The sequence below is a fragment of the Onychomys torridus genome, chromosome 1 (genome assembly GCF_903995425.1).
Source record: "Onychomys torridus chromosome 1, mOncTor1.1, whole genome shotgun sequence".
Taxonomy (NCBI): Eukaryota; Metazoa; Chordata; class Mammalia; order Rodentia; family Cricetidae; genus Onychomys; species Onychomys torridus.
Genome location: NC_050443.1, coordinates 152,542,806 through 152,561,436, shown reverse-complemented (window position 1 = coordinate 152,561,436; position 18,631 = coordinate 152,542,806). Strand labels below are relative to the sequence as shown.

Genomic DNA, 18,631 nt, shown 5'->3' with positions numbered 1-18,631 from the left:
TTTGTTTTTGTAAAACCCTGAGAAACTTCTTTAGAAGTCTCGTAATGTTCCTGGATCATCTTTTCCTCGTCCTCGGACCAACATCTCTCTGAAACAAAACAAAACAAAACAAAAAACCCAAAAAACTGCAGTGGGTGTATTTACACTAAAAGGAAGGAAAAAAATGGCAGCACTTCTCAAGGACTAGGCATGTCGCCCATCGTGCACAGGCTTGTCACACGTCACCGCTATCTTTTCTTTAAAACTATGTGCAGATAGTGTCATCACCAGTCATCACATGAGGAGACCAAGAGTGTCCCAGACAGTAGTTACTTTTAGGGGGAGCTACCCACTTCACCAGTTCCTTTTCTGTCAGCTTGGGAAGTACAAAGACAAAAAAAAAAATTACCAGACATTGGCGCTGGAGAGTTGGCTCTGTGGTTAAGAACGCTTGTTGGTCTTGCAAGGAACCCTGGGTTCAATTCCTATCACCCAACCAGCTGGCTATGACCTAAGTCCCAGAGGACCCAAAGCCCTCTTCTGACCTTTGTTGACACGAGGCACACACATGATACTCAGATACACATGTAGGATACACATGTGGGCAAAACATTCAGACATATAAAAATAAAATAAATAAATCTAAACAAAATTTTACAAATAGACATATTGTTATTTGCAGCACAATTTATTTCTGAGGATATTATTTGGGTACATTAATAGGTATAGATTGAACAGCATGTGACCTCCTTTGAGACACAGCAACCCAAAAAGGAAACTTCAAATGTGCAAGAACAATAAATATCAAAGTTTTAGTCTAAAATATATAAATATAAAATATCAGTCACTTCTGGAAACATCATAAGAAATTCAGCAGCCACACGTATCTATGGCAGCTATCTGGTGAGGATGGTCTTGTGTCTGCAATATGTCACCTCAGATCCAACACAGTTGTTTTTATGTCTTTTACTAACACATGGCTGCATATCTAGAAAAGAAAAGAAAAAAAAGTGTTACATAATAATGTTTAATGTGTGGTTTTCTTTAGGGAAGGTATATAGAGTTCTTAGTTATTTTTTTCCCTGAATTTTATAAATATTGCTGAATTGGGGTAGGGTAAACACAACATAAACATCTTTGAGAATAATTCATGCTCTCTATTCACAATGAACATCTGTGTGAAAATAATCTCTGCTGTTGAGCCAAGCATTGTGGTGTACATTTTTAAACACAGCTCTCAGGAGGCAGAGGCAGGTGGATGTCTGTGAGTTGAGGGTAGTCTAGTCTGTATAGGGAGTGCCAAGGCTACACAGAAAGACCCTGTCTCAATGATGGAGATGATGATGATGATGATGATGATGATGATGATGATAGTAGTAGTAGTAGTAACAATAGTGAGAGCAACAACAATCATCCATGATGTCTACTCACACTGAACAGCCTGGGGTCCTTGGTGTGAGGATGAAAGCCTTTCTTTTTACAACTGGAAACCTCGAGCATGCCTGCATTGGTGAGCCTGAAAATGCCTGTGCTAAAGATGAGATGAAAATGAACACAAAGTTAAAGGCCATCCGGGAAGACATAAACCCGCACATCCCTCAGATGGGATGGAGGAAGAAATCACAAACCAGGAATTCCCAGGGACTCTCACAACTACCCTTACCATGACTACCAATAGATACACTGATCTCCAAGCACCCACAGGACCCAAAAGGGACAGGTAGTTGAACTGTTGAGACCCCATAGGAAAGGTCATACACATGTTCTCCACCCCAGCAGACAGGTCTAACTTCTGTAATGTTAGTGTTCGTTCCATCAGTGATCAGGCAGGTGGCAGTGTTGGGCACTATGATAAACACCTCAGAGAAATTCTCATCTAGTGTCCTTCACATCCACCCAGGACAGGCAAGGATGAAGGATGAAGAAGGATAACGAAGTAGGATTACTGTGCTATGGTATCCTGCAGCTTGCAGGTAGAGTCAGGCTTCAACAACGTCTGTCTGATTTTTATGATTATAACTACTTGTGAACTGAAGTCTCCAGAAAATGAAAAGCTGCTCCTGTATTAAAAGATCTGTAATACGAGGCCAGAAGACTGAACTCCTTGGTTTGGAGTTAGAATGTTGTAGACAAGTGCCATACTACCTAGAGCTGTTTTTAGTTTCCTTCAGAACTATTCACTGCCCACATCTGTGTGGGTGACTATCAGTTTCAGCAAATATTCTTAACAGACCTTTCATTAACCCCAAAGTTATAAATGCCATCAGACAACATGTGACCCCCACGGCACAGTTCGCCCCCTGCTTTGCTGTAACCATTCTGCATGCTGTTTCTGCCAGCGCATTTGGTAAATGCTTGATTTAGAACCAGCTTTGTTCTGTAAACACCAAAATTTAATGCAACCGCTTCCATGGTGGCATATGTTTTTCAGGGCAACTTGAATCCATGTTCCTGTGCCACGGCCACTTACATTTGGCTCCAGAATAAAGTCATTCTTTCCAAGATAAGAATGACTTGTGTTAATGTAATAACATTTGTGTTCCCAAACTAGGAAAGCTTTTGTGGTAACTGAGCAAGGCTAAGTAAATTACTTTCATAGAACACAGAACAGTAGAAATATGATTTTCAAAATCAACTGTGATGGCAACCCTGTTACATGCTATCATAGGACATATGTTGACATATTACATGTTATAACAGAAGGGGAACTAGCAGGCTCACCTTTGAAAGGGCTTAAGACAACAGCAACAATAGATTATGGAGCTACAGGGATACAGAAACTAGCCACAGCCCGTCTCTTGCCGGAGGGCCTCATATCCGAGCACCGTAGCATGATGGACTTGGGGGCCCTCTCGTTACACTTACTCTTTATGCTTTGGGGAACACACAATGGCAATAGCCTCCGGCAACATAAGCTGATAGGAACAGTGAGTGTGAAGATCCACACTGGACAGGAACGCAGTTTGCGTGGGGTGTGTCTACAAATGGGAAAGAAGACAGTCTCGTCAGGGGAGTCAGGCTTCGCTTAAAACTTTTCCTGTAATTTTCACTAAGCAAATGCACATGAAAAACATGTATTGGTGAAGGCTGCTGAGGTGGCTCAGTGGGCAAAAGTGCTTGCCAAGCAAGCCTGATGACCTGGATCTGATCCTTGGAAGCCACCTACTCCCTGAAGTAGGTCCTCTGACTTCCACATGTGTGCCATGGCATCTGCATACCTGCATACTTGCACACATCACACAATAACAACAACAACTAATAATAATAATACATACATACAGACAGACAGACAGACAGACATAAAATTAATTAGGTGGGGCTGATAGTATTCTTCCATTTCTACCATGCTATTTCTTTCTTGGAATAATTATGACTTAGAGACAACATTCCTATGAATGCTTTCTTTGTACAAAAGAGTGAGATGGCTTCACTTGCAGGGGGCTTTAAATAGATCCTCCATTAATCTAACGAGGTAACAATCTGACTATCTTGGTCTACATACAAGGATTTCCAGACTCAAGAAGAGGAAGCAACATGGCCACAGAGATCAAAAACCTGGAGTCTTGTGCACTTTTGTATTCTTACAGAACTAAATATAGCACATAAATGAGACTGTCTGTGGCTTTTTGTCCTTATAAACAGGAAGGGGGGGTCTCCAAGTTCCTAAAGGTGTTTGATACTCATCAAGCTTAGCCATTGAATCTGCACAAAGAGAAAGGAGACTATAAATGAAATCCTATCTACGCTAAACACACACCCTGCCTGCATAGAGCCACTCACCCAGTGTCTGTCCCATTGTTAAAATGCAAAGAGTTAGTAGAGGGATGAGTAAGAGGGCTTGACATCGCTCCTCTGCCAGAGAACACCTTTTTTGAGTAAAACAGAGCTTGCTTTCTATGTTGTGACAGAATGGAAGAAGTATTCTAAGGAACCACTGTGCTGTGGAGGCACCCAGCAAGTTGTCACATAGAAAAGTTACTACGTCCATCAATTGACTTCAGACTGAATGCACCCATGCAAACATCTGAGTCCTCCATTTCTGCCTCAAAGAACCATTTCTATGCTCAGGAGGACATCTCTCCCATGGGGGCATGGTACTCCCATTGCAAAGGAAAATGGTGGTGGTGGTGGTGGTAGCAGCAAATGGCACTTATTACAAAGAAACAAAGTGGTAGGCCGAAAATGAATCACTTTCCATGAATTATGACAGAGTCCTCACTAAGGTCTGTGTTGTTATCATCCCTGTTCTGTAGACAAGGATGCGACTGAGATCAAGAGTGCAGTATCTTCTAGAAGAGAGCCAGTCAAGCTAAGACATTTAAAATTCAACTCTAGTTCTGCCAGATCCATTCAGGCTTTTTACCTGATGACGAGTTTCTATAGAAGATCTAGCCCTGGGATTGGCTGCTATTATCGTGTGCTTTAAAAACCAGCCAGACTTCACCAAGCTTCTGAAATGTAACTAACAGCTGTGCATTTTCATTCCATTGCAACAGCTTGATTCAGTAAAGTCAATTTAAATCTAAAGTCTTGGAAGTCTAGAATGATGGCAAGTCCATTATTTAAACAACTTAAACTCACTCTAGTGTACACAACAGATGTAGCACCTCTTAGGAAAACCTCTGATTCTAATTTGGGAATTGTTCATCAAGATGAACACAGATTCTCCTGAATATGCAATTTTAAAAACTACCACTTTCAGTTTGTTATAATTTCCTTGCTACAGCTTGTGTATGTGTGTGCGTGCATGTATGTGCGATATAGTGGTGTATTACATGTTCATGTATGCACGTGCATGTAGAGGCCAAAAGATAACATCAAGTGTATTCCTCTATTGCTCTTCACCTTATTTTTTGGGTCTGTTTTTCCTATTGGACCTGGAGCTCACAAACTTGTCCAGGTTGCCTGGCTGGCTGGCAGTCACCAGTGATCTGCCTGTCTCTAACTGTCTCCTCAGTTCTAGGACTCTAGGCTCATGTGGCAGCACCCAGCTCTTTAGGTAGGTACCGTGGTTCTGAACTCAGGTCCTCATTTTTGCATGGCAAGTACTTGAACCAACTGACCCATCTCCCCAGGCCTCTGTGCTATAGTTTTTTTTTGCTGTAAAATGCATTCTAGATAAATTCTGTTAGGCTAAATAAAGACTTTAAAACAGTAATTTCCATCCAATAGTAAGGCATATTATTTATTATTAAGTAAGCCAAATAAAAGAGTAGAAAGTTTATTTGACAATAAATTGGGGGTTGGTTTATACTTTTCATAGTGCTTTAATAGCTTATCTTTATTACTGATCACATCAAATCAGTGTGAGAACTCATTAGCTTCACTCAATGAGAGAACTTGAAAATAAGTTGTTGGTAGTCCTAACTAGGAGGACAGAGGTACAAAGGCCGAGTGGGAATGATGTCTCCTCCACCCTCCTAAATTATCTTGTAATAACACTTAGCAAGTGTGTGTATGCTCACATTGATCCTACCCAGCACTTTTCTACAAATAAATAAAATGCTAACCAATCCCTGCTCATTCTTTAGGTCTATTGCAGGCACCCACTGTGCCTTAGACCTTTTGGCCTGCATCCCACGATAGTGAGATGACTTGTCTCTGTCTGCTATCATTAGAATGATGTTCTCTTGATAATCTGTAAAGGAACCAAATCAAAGAGATAGCAGTGGGAGGTGTGGCCTTCAGGAGGTGACCAATGACACCCCCAAGTAAGCACTTGGGGTGAATGGAGAGTTCTCTTGCTCTTCCTTCTCCCACCATGAATGGATAGAGCAACGAGGTGTTGCTTTGGAAACATCAAGCAGTTCCCACCGGACACCAATGCCTTGATGTTTCTACCAGTCCCTAGAAGTGTAAGAATGAGAACTCTCTTTTTTTTTTTATAAGTTATCTAGTCTCAGATATTTTACTACAGGTGCATAAACAGACAAACACAGTGCCCAAGATTGGGTCGTTTTCTGAGCTTCTAGAAAATATTAAGAAATTCACTGGCATTATTTCATTTCTCATTCAGTATTAAATGAAGTCAATTATTATGGTTCCTATTTTGTGGATGGTGAAGTTGCTGTTACAGTTAACCTCACTTGCCAATGTTCCTATCATGAACGCTTAAAGGAGCTGACATTTATTGAACTCATGTCTATATGATGTATAAGCCTAGTTTCACATCTACAGCATCCCAAGAGATGTTAGAACCCAATACTCTGACCTTAGCCATTTGTTCACCTCCCCAGCAATTTTATGTATACACTTCTGCTCTGTAGGGCAGGCAGGGCACTGAGTGTGTGGACCCCCTCTGGTATACACAAGCACTGTTAATTTAGACCTACAGCATTGGAAAGGAGACTATTACACAGTTAAGAATCTGGCTAAGTCTCTGTTAGATTATCTGAACCCATCCGATAAAGTCCTACTGTCATGTGGTCCCTTTGTTAACTCTGGATGAAACAGGGAGGTATAGGATACTCCTTTTAAGTCCAGCTGTGACAGATTTAGACACAACCAGTCATTGAACAAACTGTGATACTGATTACTTCTGGGGAAACATAAAAACAAGAAACTATTTAAATTCAGCTAAATCCCCTGTATGAAGAAAACAAGACACCACACTAAAATAAACAAAACCACCAAAGGCCAAACGTACATGAATCCATCCAAGTGTGAGGAGACCATGTTGATCCTGGACACTGAACAATTCCTCTACATTCTCCACGTCGCAATAGTCTGGGCCCGCAGACTGTTTTGGCACGATCACATGGGTAATAGTGAATTCATTATGTGTCTAGAAAACAATTATCCAAAAGTAGTAACAAGTGTCTGACAGAAGAGACGTCTGAAGGGGATGTGAGATGCTTCGTTATTGGCTAGTGGACCTCAGTATTTGTAGCATCCCTCTCACTAGGACACTATCATAATGCCTTGGCATACTGGATCTACAAAGGAAAATGTCTTCACACAGCAAGGCGGGTTTCTGTGGAGGGACAGAGACCATTTTGGCAAATGTGTGGAGTTACAAAAAGGTACTCCTGTGAGTTGTAGGGGTTGATGTCTTGTTGTTGTTGTTTTAATCAATTATATGTAATTATGAAAGAATTAGGACTTTCCTCTAAGTCACCAGTGTTTCCCAAAATTAAAATAATGTGGCTTTTATAATTAAGTAGAAAGAAGAAACACATCACTCTCCTTGAGGGTAGGTATGTGTGGAAAAGAAAGGGTCTTGATGTAAAGATGAGGGAAGGTTTTAGATCACTGGGCTATGGGGTGGTGTCATCCACTAGCCTTCCCATCCTTCTATGGCACCACAGCCCTCCAGCCTCAGGGCCTTCCTACCCCTCGAGCATTATTTCTTACACCTTGACTTGTAATCTGCCGGTTCTCTAAATATTTTCTTTAGAGTGTTTTATGGAGTTTCTGAAATTCTAGAGTTCACTTTTAGAATGTGGAGTTCTTGAACGATGACAACTGTTTAAGAAAGTTCATGTGCATCAGACTGATTTCATAATATTTACAGTCCCTCCCCCACATGCTTCTTCCCCGCTCTCCTTATCTCAGGGAAGCCAATGCTGCTGAAAGCGACCCGTTGAGAGATGAAACAAGACCTTACCAGTTTGCCACACAGGATCCCACAGGTTTCTATTCCTCTTACTGTGTTAGATTCAGCCAGCAGCAGAAATTTATGGCAAAGATCTCTTGATAAAACAACACACCTCAGTCCTTCAACCACTAAATCTAAGACAGAAAGGAGAAGCATGATTTAAAAAACAAAACAAAACAAGTCTTGGGTCTCATCCTTCAGAAGTGAATTTTGGCCAGCAAATAAAGTACAAATTTCAACACAGACACTATCAGATGCTCCACTTTCCACAGTTCATTACAAAACAAAAAAAGAAACCACAACTCTTGAAAGTAAATATTGATTAGAAGGAGTGTAAACATGCAAATTATTTTATAAGAAAGTTTATAGAGAGCCAGCACACTTACACAACTGCCCTCTGGAACAGCTCTTACATATGTGCATTTTCTTTCTGCCCATAGCAAACACATCAATGAACCCACAGAGTACAGTTCACATATCATAAGATACAGGATGAATATTCCCCAGTGTATTTGTTATGTGTTACTTCTAGCTTAATGAACATGAGAGATCAGTAGACAAAAGCATGTTCTTTCTGGAGACAGTTACCAGTAAAGCTGCATGCACAATGGCTGCCTACCACGACTCTTAAATAGGTGCCTCCTCTGCCAACAAGAATTGCCTGCTCGATTTGGGAACTTGCAAGAGATGGTGACTGACAGTACGTAAAATTAACACCACTAACTGCCGGTGGAAACTCATATGGCTCACAGGCTATCTGTTCATGAGACGGACACTCCATCGGTCCATGCTGTTGCTGAACACTGCACACCAGTATCTGGCTATTGAGCCAGGGTCTCAGCAACTAATTTCTCAGTATCTTCCTTCATGAGTCCCCAGTGTGTTTCCCTTTAAGATGTATGTATGCAGCTGGGTGGTGATGGCACATGCCTTTAATTCCAGCACTCCGGAGGCAGAGCCAGGTGGATCTCTGTGAGTTCGAGGCCAGCCTGGTCTACAGAGTGTGATCCAGGACAGGCACTAAAATGACACAGAGAAACCCTGTCTCAAAAAACAAAACAAAATAAAACAAAACAACAACAACAACAAAAAGATGTATGTATGTCTTGAGTAAAACCCAAAGAAGGAAAATAAATGCTTAAACTTTCATTCAAAATCTCTATCCAGTAACAAAATATGACTGCTCTGTGATCAGATAAGTTAGGTGTGTTGGATTTTAAAGTTAGATATAGTAAAAGATGATGCGCTTGACTCCTACATCACTTACTCTGAACAGCACTCAGAGTGGCCGCTGGCTTTAAGGCCCTGTTCACTGGAGGAGAGTGGTCAGCAAAATCGCTGCCATCACTTTTAAGAGGCTGATCTGCAAATACGTTCCGTAGAGAGTTATTCTGGTGGGTGGAAAAGCAGGACAGCCCGCTTCCGTCAGTCTGCTCAGACAGCACCGGGGTGTCTTGACCTCGCATCTGGCCCCGGGCCAACTCCTGCTTCTTGAGTTGATCTTCGAAAAACAGGAACTGTTCGGATTCTAGTTGCTGCTGGCGCATCTGAGCTATGCGCTTGCGCTCCGCCTCGATCAGTCTCTGATGTTCCAACTTTTTGAGAATTTCAGCTTTATATTTGTTCTGAGGATATGGTTGCCAGAAGAAAATGTTAGTTTCCAAGCCAAAATCACGTGGTGGGAGGGGAGAAAGAAAGAGAGAGAGAGAGAGAGAGAGAGAGAGAGAGAGAGAGAGAGATTGATTCATAGTAAAACAAAAAACAATCATCACAGCAAAAACACTGAATTTGATAAAGAAAACAGTTTCTATATCCATCATATTTCACAAGAGCAGCACAGAAACCATGCTCTACATTCCCCAGTGGTTCTAAAGACTGGAATATTAATATCCTGTTCTCCTGACCCCTCAGACGGCTTGGAACAAAGTATCTCATCACTTAAACAACACTGCCCAATCTGGTAGCCACTTGCCAGACGCTGCTACTTAAATTCAAACAAACTGAGATTTAATAAAACCAGGTCTCAGGCACAGTAGTCCCATTCTAAGTGCCCAGCAGCCCCCTGTGGCCGCTGTACTGGAAATGACAACCAGAGCAGCATGCTCATTGTTCTAAGTTTTTTTGCTTGGGGCTCCCTAGAGCCTTTCTATATTTGTCTACAGAATGTATCTTTTGGGCATACTTTATGGAGAAAGGGAATCACAGAGAAGTGGTTCCCAAAAGTGTCTCACATTTCTCCTATCAGTGTTTCTACTTCTAATCAAAAGCGTGTTAAAAATTAAGAATCCCAACACCCAGTCTCAACAAAACATCTGGGCATTATTAGGGTAGAAGGATACCAAGGGCTAGCAAGTTCCCCAGCTGATGTTGAAGGAAACTTAGTGGCAAGCTACTGGAAGGGGGGAGAGCACAGGGATTACAGTAATGTTTAACACATGCGAATCACTTTGGGCCTTGTTAGCATTAGGAATTCCGATTTGGCACGGATTCTACACTTCCTACAAGCATCAAGGGAGGCTGCTGCTGCCTAGTCAGGGCTTACAGGTAGGTTTAATCCTCTCCACAGCCTTGGCTGCTCCCCCTCTACCTCTCCAGAAATTTGCACATGGGGTACAACTGGCTGTGGGGTACGATTGAGTGAGGCTACTAGTGTTACTGCAGTATAACATGACACAGCTGTCTGATTGCTCCTCCCAGGGAGGCCCTGCAGGTACACCATCTGTACTCCCTCTACAGTTGAGCTAAAATGCCTCATGCCAGCCAGCCTTCCAGCTATGTCCCAGAAGCTCTGGGACTGTTAGCAAAGGTCGTGAGATTGAGGTGAAGTGAGAAGTGGTTAAGCTGGCAACCTCCAAAGCAAATGGTCACCCAGCCCCAAAGAAGCAAAGCATAACTTCTAATGATCTCACAAGACCTAAGAATTTGCATACAAAATCTGAGAACTCCACAGATTTACTGGTTTATCTCTCCTTTCAATGCCCCTCAGTCTCCTTTCGCTGTGTAAGAAAAATCCAGAAACTAGCATCCATTGGAACTATGATTATGTTTCACCCACATGGTGAGTTGTTCTATCTTGATGAAATGTCGACTGTACTATTTAGGAACTAAATTCACATTTCCAAGGCCTACATAATTAAATACATCAAAAATCATGCTCTGTTTCTTTCTACTTTCTGCTGCTTCTGTTCATCTGGGGAAAAAAATGTACCAGCCATCTGGCTCAAGGTTACACTAGCACAACTCGGTCAGAAGCGCCATTTAAATCGCTGTAGGAAATCCACTTCCTAATGCATTGCTTTATTAGACATTTTAGGAAATGATAATACCACATCCTTAGAGCATGTGCTTAATATTGACATCTACATGAATCTTTTATTAGTTTCACATCATTGCATCTTTAATTTTTAATTTAAATGTATATATTTCAGAAACTCATACAGAAATGATATTCATAAACCTTTTTCACACACACACACACACACACACACACACACACACAGGGTGAAGAAATAAATGTGCCTATAGAACTTACTTTGCTTTGCAAATACTCTTGGTATTCTATGTTATATTTCCTTAGCAGGTCCTTTTTCAACTCATCTGTCCTTGGGAATGCAATTTCCTTCAGTTTCTTTAAAAAAATAAATATATATATATATATATATATATATCAATTAGTGGGATTTCCAGGATACTCTTTCAGAGCATCAGCTGAGAAATAAAAATAGCTGGGATACATATTAGAAATCAAGTTATAAGAAGCAAAGATAACCTCAGAAAAATAAATCTATTCTAGAATTCCAAAATACAGCTTTTAGCAATGAAAAAAAAAAAAAAACTCTGTGTGTGTGTGTGTGTGTGTGTATGTGTGTCCCTTTGTAAGATCTCTATTGGTTCCACTAGTTAGATAAGCATTTTGCTTAGGAAGGTACCAATAGAATTTTGTATTACACTTGGAAATCATTTATTATTGGCATTACAAGGGAGATTAAAGTGTATGTGGTGGGTAAGGATTCCTACTCATGTCAGATGTAAAAGGCTGAAGAACCTTTTATAACAATTCAAATTCCAAGGCTAATCCCAGATCTACTGGATTCACATTTGTAGGGAGGTGTGAAGGAGCCAAGATCTCAGACAACTTCTTTAGTGGTTCTTAGTGACAGGAAAACCTAGGAAACTGGATAGAATTCAATTGCACCCTCCTTTGTGAAGGAACAGTGAAGCAAAAGCCTCGTGAGATCGGTTCACACAAGTAGTTGAAGGTCCAGTTAGGACTAGGATCCAAGCTTCTTGCCTCTAGCTAAACTCTCCCACCAAAATTTCATTCTAGGAGGTAAATGGTTACATACCACTTAACAACAGGGATATGATTTTGTTGCCATGTGAAAATTATAGTATAAACTAAGATGGTTATGATGTCACTAGGCAATAGAAGTTAAAGGAACCACTATCATCTATAGGTGTTGGAACATCATCGTGTACACAGCACGTGACTGTAGCTAAAAGTTGGGACTACCTCAAAAATCGCCTCTGATTTTCAAATAGTTATTTTATCCTGTGGAAAAGAAATCAAATGCAGCCAAAGTGATTGCTACAAATAAGAACATGAAAAATTCATCCTCTCTGGGAGGAGTTGTAAAACAGCTCCTTCTCTACATCATTAGTTAATGGAGCACATTCCCTTCTCTCTCGCTTCTCTTCCCCAATGTAAATTAGACACGTTGAATGGCCACAGTCATAACCACTAAACGTGTTAGGAGGAAATCCAAACGTCATGGCTGATGAAATGGGGTTCTTGTGATGGCTGCCCTCTCCAGAGGACAGGACAAGGTGGAAGCTATGACTCAATAACACAGACTTAAGGTCACTGGATCCCACAGCAGAGGGTCAGCTCAGTGTACCTTCATGATATCCTGCTTCTCCGGTACTTCACATTGCTGGTAATCTCGATGGCTGGGGAGCTTTTCTACAAACAAGCTAGAGAAGGAAAAACCGCAGCATTAGCATTCTGTGGCCACAAAAGGCCAGTGACAGTTTCTAACAAGCAATCTTTAAAACAAACAAACAAAAGATCCACTCAACAGCTTTTCTTTAACTATGCTCTTCCCACTCACCTTTTCCACAGAGGTCAGCATGTATAGCATTCCAACTCTACAGTACTTACAGCAGGGCTGTGCTGGTTAGTTTTTTGTTTTCGTCAACTTCCTGCGAGCTCAGATCATCTGGGAGGACAAACCTCAGCTGAGAAAATGCCACCTTCAGACTGGCCTGGAGGCCACTCTGTGAAACTTTGACTTAATTAGTGATCACTGTGGGCAAGCTCAGTCCACTATGGGTGGAGCTTCCCCTAGACAGTTGGTCCTGGATGTTATAAGAAAGCAGGCTGAGCAAGCCATGAGGAACAAGCCAGTAAGCAGCATTCCTCCATGGCTTCTGCGAGTTTCTGCATCTAGGTACTTGCCTTGACTTCCCTTTGTGATGGACTGTGATCAGAATTGTCTGTTGGAATATAAACCCTTTCCTCCTCAAGTTACTTTTGGTCATGGCCTTTAGCACAGCAGTAACAAGCGAACTAAGGCAAGGGCTGAGGTCAGGATTTCTACATGCTCCCTTTATTCTCTAGTCTTTCTTGGGTCCTGGGTACTTGAGCCCACAAGAGCACTGTCTTACTTACGTGTAAGATTTTGGAACAATGGGTATAAATCCCTTTCATCCCTGAAAAAGACTCAAGCACCCACTCGTGAATTAGCACCACTATCGTGTGTTTGTCAAAACTCATACCTGAAAGTTCACAGCTAAGAGAGACAGCAACAGAATCTCTAGTGGGCTTGTTAAACGGAAGTTATTTTCCACTCCCCGTGGGAGGAAAAAGATTCAGCAGAGGTGAAGAGAAAACCATGCAAGGCAGGTGCACTGCTCACAGAGAAAGCAAAATCACTTCTGCAGGGGCAGACGTTCCTCTTCCTTACTCTAGGATGTATCCCTGGCATGAGGAGTGGAGTTAGCCCATAAAAAGTGATTGATACAGATTTGTAAAATGAATGACTGGCTTTCCTTAATAGATCATGGTGGAGTATAGATCATCTAACATGAGTACCTTGCAATTACCGGTTCTGCTGCTTTTAACCACACATACGTATTCATTTCATCTCACCTTATGGCAGGATTAGAGGTCACACTTAAACACAGACGTGACTTCCATTTCTAAAATGAGATGGCTAAGGCTTGCAGGAGCTAAAGAAAAGCTATTAGCTGCCAAAGACTTCAGAATCAGTAAAATTACAGACCCTCGGAACTGAAGTGTCCTCAGACATTTTCTCCCTAAGGCCTCATTTGTCAGTGCATCACTGAGGCCCAGGGAAAATAAGTGAAGTAAATATTCTCACTCAACTAATGTGAGAAGAGAATCCAAATGCTCTGATACTCACTAACAGTGGCCTTGCTCCTTCATGAGGAGGAGGGGGGGTGGGGGGATCTTTACACAAAATTGGACCTGAAGGTGGAAAATATATAACATACTGAAAATATAATTCAGAAGCTAAAACTTTTACAGGGTTCTGGCCATAAACTGTGGTAGACAACCTTCAGTTCCATATCTATTGCTCAACTTCCTGATAACCACTGATTTTTTTTCCCAGATAGAATGAAGGCAGTCACCAATTCTTACATTAAGTTTTCAAGCTTATTAACTTGGAAATTAAATAATATGTAAATTGTTTTTACTTTTGTCCTTAGTGGAATCATTAAAAATAGTTTTTTTAAAATATTTTATTCTTTCAATTTGAACATTTTCAGAATAACACCCCTTCCCAAATGAACTACTTAAATTATAAATAAAGTAAGCAAAATAAAGAATACAAGTAGTTCATGATCTCACTTACAATTGGAATTTCTAAAAGGCAAAGGCTATGCCACACATAGTGGTGCACACTTACTATCCTCAAGCCTTGGGAAGTAGAGGCAAGAAGATCAAGAATTTAACTTCCAGCCGGGCGGTAGTGGTGCACGCCTTTAATCCCAGCACTCGGGAGGCAGAGGCAGGCGGATCTCTGTGAGTTTGAGGCCAGCCTGGTCTACAAAGCGAGTTCCAGGAAAGGCGCAAAGCTACACAGAGAAAGCCTGTCTTGAAAAAACAAAACAAAACAAAAAAAGGAATTTAACTTCCTCCTTCCCTGGGTACATGACATCTTTCGGTCAGTCTGGACTCCATGGAACCCTGACTCCAAACAAGGTGGGAGGGGACGGACACATGAGGCTGTTTTCTCAACTCCATCTGTATGCTGAGGTGTGCACGCACCTGCATCCATGCATACAAATGTGCACATATGTATAGCCATCATACATACATACACACACACACACACACACACACACACACACACACACACTTTTTAAAACATTGAAGGGTGCAAAATTTCAAGTTAGATGAGAGGAATAACTTCAGAGAGCTGGTGCACAACATGGTATCTATAAGCAATGAACTATACACTAGAAAGTTGGCAAGACAATGAATTTTTAAACAGTTTCACTATGAAAAATGGCAAGTAGGTGATATAATAAGTTAACTAGCTTGACTTAGCCATTGAAAAATATGTAGGCAAATAAAAACATCATAAATATACACTATTTTTCAATTAAAAACAAATGAATGAAATTAATAACACGTGGCTTTAAACTAAAACAATAAAAGGCTTAGCTTAGATTCCATCATTATTGTTAAGAACAGATTTTATAGGCAGTGAAATGACCAAACTTGGAAGTCCAAAACCAGTTCGGCTAACTCTTAAAGTTAGGATATATTACTAATAAACGTCTGGGGGGAAATGCAGCCTTTTCTGATGGCTATTGTGGTGTCTTCACTTTTGCTCAATATTTTGAAAGCTAAATTTCTGTATATTAACTTCTTGCATAAACAAGTAAATGCCTTCTCAAGACAAACTGCTCAATTCTATGTGAAATGGACTACTGTACCCTCTCCAGAAATCACATCTCTCCTTTGCTCCCTAAGGTGTCCCTGCTCTCCACCCTTCAAATCAAACTTTTAAAATGTCGTTGCAGACTCTACATGCCTTAGATGGAGTAACATGGCTCCTGCTCTCAGAAAGCTGATGTTGCTATGGGAGGAAATGTGAAACTACAGTTGTGAAGACTGAGACAGGTCAGGCTGGTTGTGGAGAGCTTCAACCCTCCTGACCTTCTTCTAATTCCTGAGGCTCATGCAGGGTATCTCGATGTTTTTCAATGCACATCAACACAGATACTCCATTTTTTGAAAATGGTCAAATTAGTTTGAAAATGAACACTCTCATGGTATGCAAACTGCCATGTCAAAATATCACATAAATACTGTTTCAATGTTCTCATTCTAAAGACCTCTAAAACAAGACTTACGTTATGAATTTGTTATAAAGAACAAAGGCATTTTCCAGGTTTCCTTCTTCCAAATACACGGATGCCATCCTTTCCATTTCCACTCCAGACCTGAAGTAACGGCGTGGGGTGATGTCTTCATTAATGGAGATATTACAACCAAGCTTGCTTAGGGCACGGACCCGCTCTTCCGGATTTAGAGAAACATCTGTATGATCAGGCATAGCGGCTAACTTCTTCTGCAATGTAACATTTAAGTATCCAATTATAATTTTTTTTAAAGGTAACAGATTTTTCTTTCTTTCTTTTTTTTTTTAAGATTTATTTATTTATTATGTATAGAGAAGAGGGCGCCAGATCTCATTACAGATGGTTGTGAGCCACCATGTGGTTGCTGGGAATTGAACTCAGGACCTCTGGAAGAGCAGTTGGTGCTCTTAACCTCTGAGCCATCTCTTCAGCCACCAATTATAATTTTTTTAAAATTACATAACTATTTACTTAATACATGTATTTTCTGTGCCACAAACCCAATACGAATACCTCAGAAAATCCTGTCATAAAGAGTTAATGATAAGACCAACATGAAATCTTTTTGCATAAGCACACCCAAGACACACATCCAGGAAAAAAATAAGCACTTTTGTTGGCATAAGACCTCTTCATAAGTTTCAAAGTACAATCATGTGGCATTTCCTAGGTATGTAAGTGTTTTAGGTAAAGCATCATATAAGCTATGGATGTTAACCATTCTAGGTCATTCTTGTCAGAGGAGGGTTCATGTTATTGGACTCTGAGGTTCTCCAGAAAGTTGCTTGCATTAAAGTTATTGGTAGGATTTGGTTGTGGTGATATTGTGTTCCCCAAAATATTGTGTATCCTAATAAACTTATCTGGGGTCAGAGAACAGAACAACCACTAGATATAGAGGCCAGAAAATGGTGGCACACACACCTTAATCCTACCACTTGGGAGGCAGAGATCCATCCAGATCTCTGTGAGTTTAAAGCCACACTGGAAACAAGTAGGCATGGTGACTCACGCCTTTAATCCCAGGAAGTGATAGCAGGAGCAGAAAGGTATATAAGGCGTGAGGACCAGGAACTAGAGCTGGTTAAGCTTTTAGGCTTTGAGCAGCACAGTTCAGCTGAGATCCATTTGGATGAGGACTCAGAAGCTTCCAGTCCGAGGAAACAGGATCAGCTGAGGAACTGGCAAGGTGAGGTGGCTGTGGCTTGTTCTGCTTCTTTGATCTTCCAGCATTCACCCCAATACCTGGCACCAGGTTTGTTTTTATTAAAAAAGACCATTTAAGATTCCTGCTACATTTGCTTCTATCTTATAATATATCTGGTTTAATTGGGAGTTTCTAGGGTCTCCCTGCATTGTCACTGAACAAACAGAAATGGCAACTGAAAACTCCTGGAGAAGCCCTTTGGGAAAAAGAACACTCTCCAAGCCTTTTTTTTTTTTTTTTTACACAAATAAATCTAATAAACTTCCATCTAATAGTAATTGCTCTGTTAATTAGTTCTCAGGTGAGAAAATGATAATAAATAATGGAGAAAAGTCATTTCTATTGCTATCTTTGAATTTTACTAACAAAGCCACTATGCATACTCTGAGCAGTGCATGGAGCATACAAGGCTCGGAAAATGTTTTGGTTTTTTTCCACTAGTAAATATTTTATGTTCTTTGTTTTGAATTCAGCCCTCCACATGTAAGAGCAGCTATAAACAATGTGGGAATGGAGCCTGGCTCTTTGCCAAGGCAATGGACACAGTGCTGAGACCCCGGCTTGTCTGCCCCTAGTTCAGACTTGTCTGTCTCAACAGTATGGGCCAGGAACCTGCAGCATCAGCAGCGACGGGGCCCGTTCTTGAAAATGCAAATTCCTAATGGGCTCCAAGTTAGAACTGCAAACTCAAGATCTCTGGAGATGGCTGGAAAATTGATGTTTCAGTTAGTGTTTGCAGAGGAACTTAATGCATTCTCCAGCTTTAGACCACTTGACCATTATTTCTCACTCCAAGAATGCAGCAACTCCAGAGAAAACAGCTTCCTGTGGCCCTCCTTAATCAGATATGGGTAACTTACAAGCCCAACTGTGGTGGTATTGTGTGTTCCCTGAAATAAACATATCTGGGGTCAGAGAACAGCCAGCCACTAGAACAAAGCCAAAAACGGTGGCTAGAAAATGGGAAGAGTAAGCTATAACAGAAGTTGGGCGGTGGTGGTACACACCTTTAATCTCAGCACTTGGGAGGCAGAGCTAGCCAGGCTCTCCTAGTTCAAGGCCACGTTAGAAACAGCTAAGCATGGTGACCCACGCCTTTAATCCCAGAAACCCAACCTTTAAAACCCAGGGAGTGGGGGCAGAAAGAGAAAGGTATATAAGGTGTGAGGACCAGGAACTAAGGGAGTTAAGCATTTGGTTAAGCATTTTGGCTGCAGAAGCATTCAGGCTTTGGAACAGCACAGTTTAGCTGAGATTCAATCTGGATGAGGACTCAGAAGCTTCCAGCCTGAGGAAACAGAATCACCTGAGGAACTAGCAAGGTGAGATAGCCGTTGCTTGTTCTGTTTCTCTGATCTTCCAGCAATCACCCCAATAAATGATCTCGGGTTTGAGTTTTATTAATAAGAACTCTTTGAGTTTCATGCTACACCCAACTACAGTGAAGGTAA

At 41.1% G+C, this 18,631-nt stretch overlaps 1 protein-coding gene across 3 annotated transcripts in view; it reads right to left on the bottom strand.

The window, feature by feature from the left end:
* Positions 1-648: 648 nt before the first annotated feature.
* Stambpl1 (STAM binding protein like 1) overlaps positions 649-18,631 on the bottom strand; it is a 61,771-nt gene continuing 43,788 nt past the window's right edge. For 2 of the 3 annotated variants that reach the window (XM_036166879.1, XM_036166873.1), the window contains 9 exons: positions 15,965-16,182; positions 12,475-12,550; positions 11,109-11,204; positions 8,844-9,201; positions 7,586-7,710; positions 6,626-6,763; positions 2,845-2,957; positions 1,411-1,510; positions 649-967 (listed from right to left, as the gene is read on the bottom strand). In XM_036166879.1, the coding sequence (XP_036022772.1) occupies positions 911-967; positions 1,411-1,510; positions 2,845-2,957; positions 6,626-6,763; positions 7,586-7,710; positions 8,844-9,201; positions 11,109-11,204; positions 12,475-12,550; positions 15,965-16,182 (1,281 nt within the window). In that variant the 3' untranslated portion in view covers positions 649-910. The remainder of the gene's footprint in view (positions 968-1,410; positions 1,511-2,844; positions 2,958-6,625; positions 6,764-7,585; positions 7,711-8,843; positions 9,202-11,108; positions 11,205-12,474; positions 12,551-15,964; positions 16,183-18,631) is intronic. The other variant, XM_036166886.1, reaches the window with a different exon arrangement.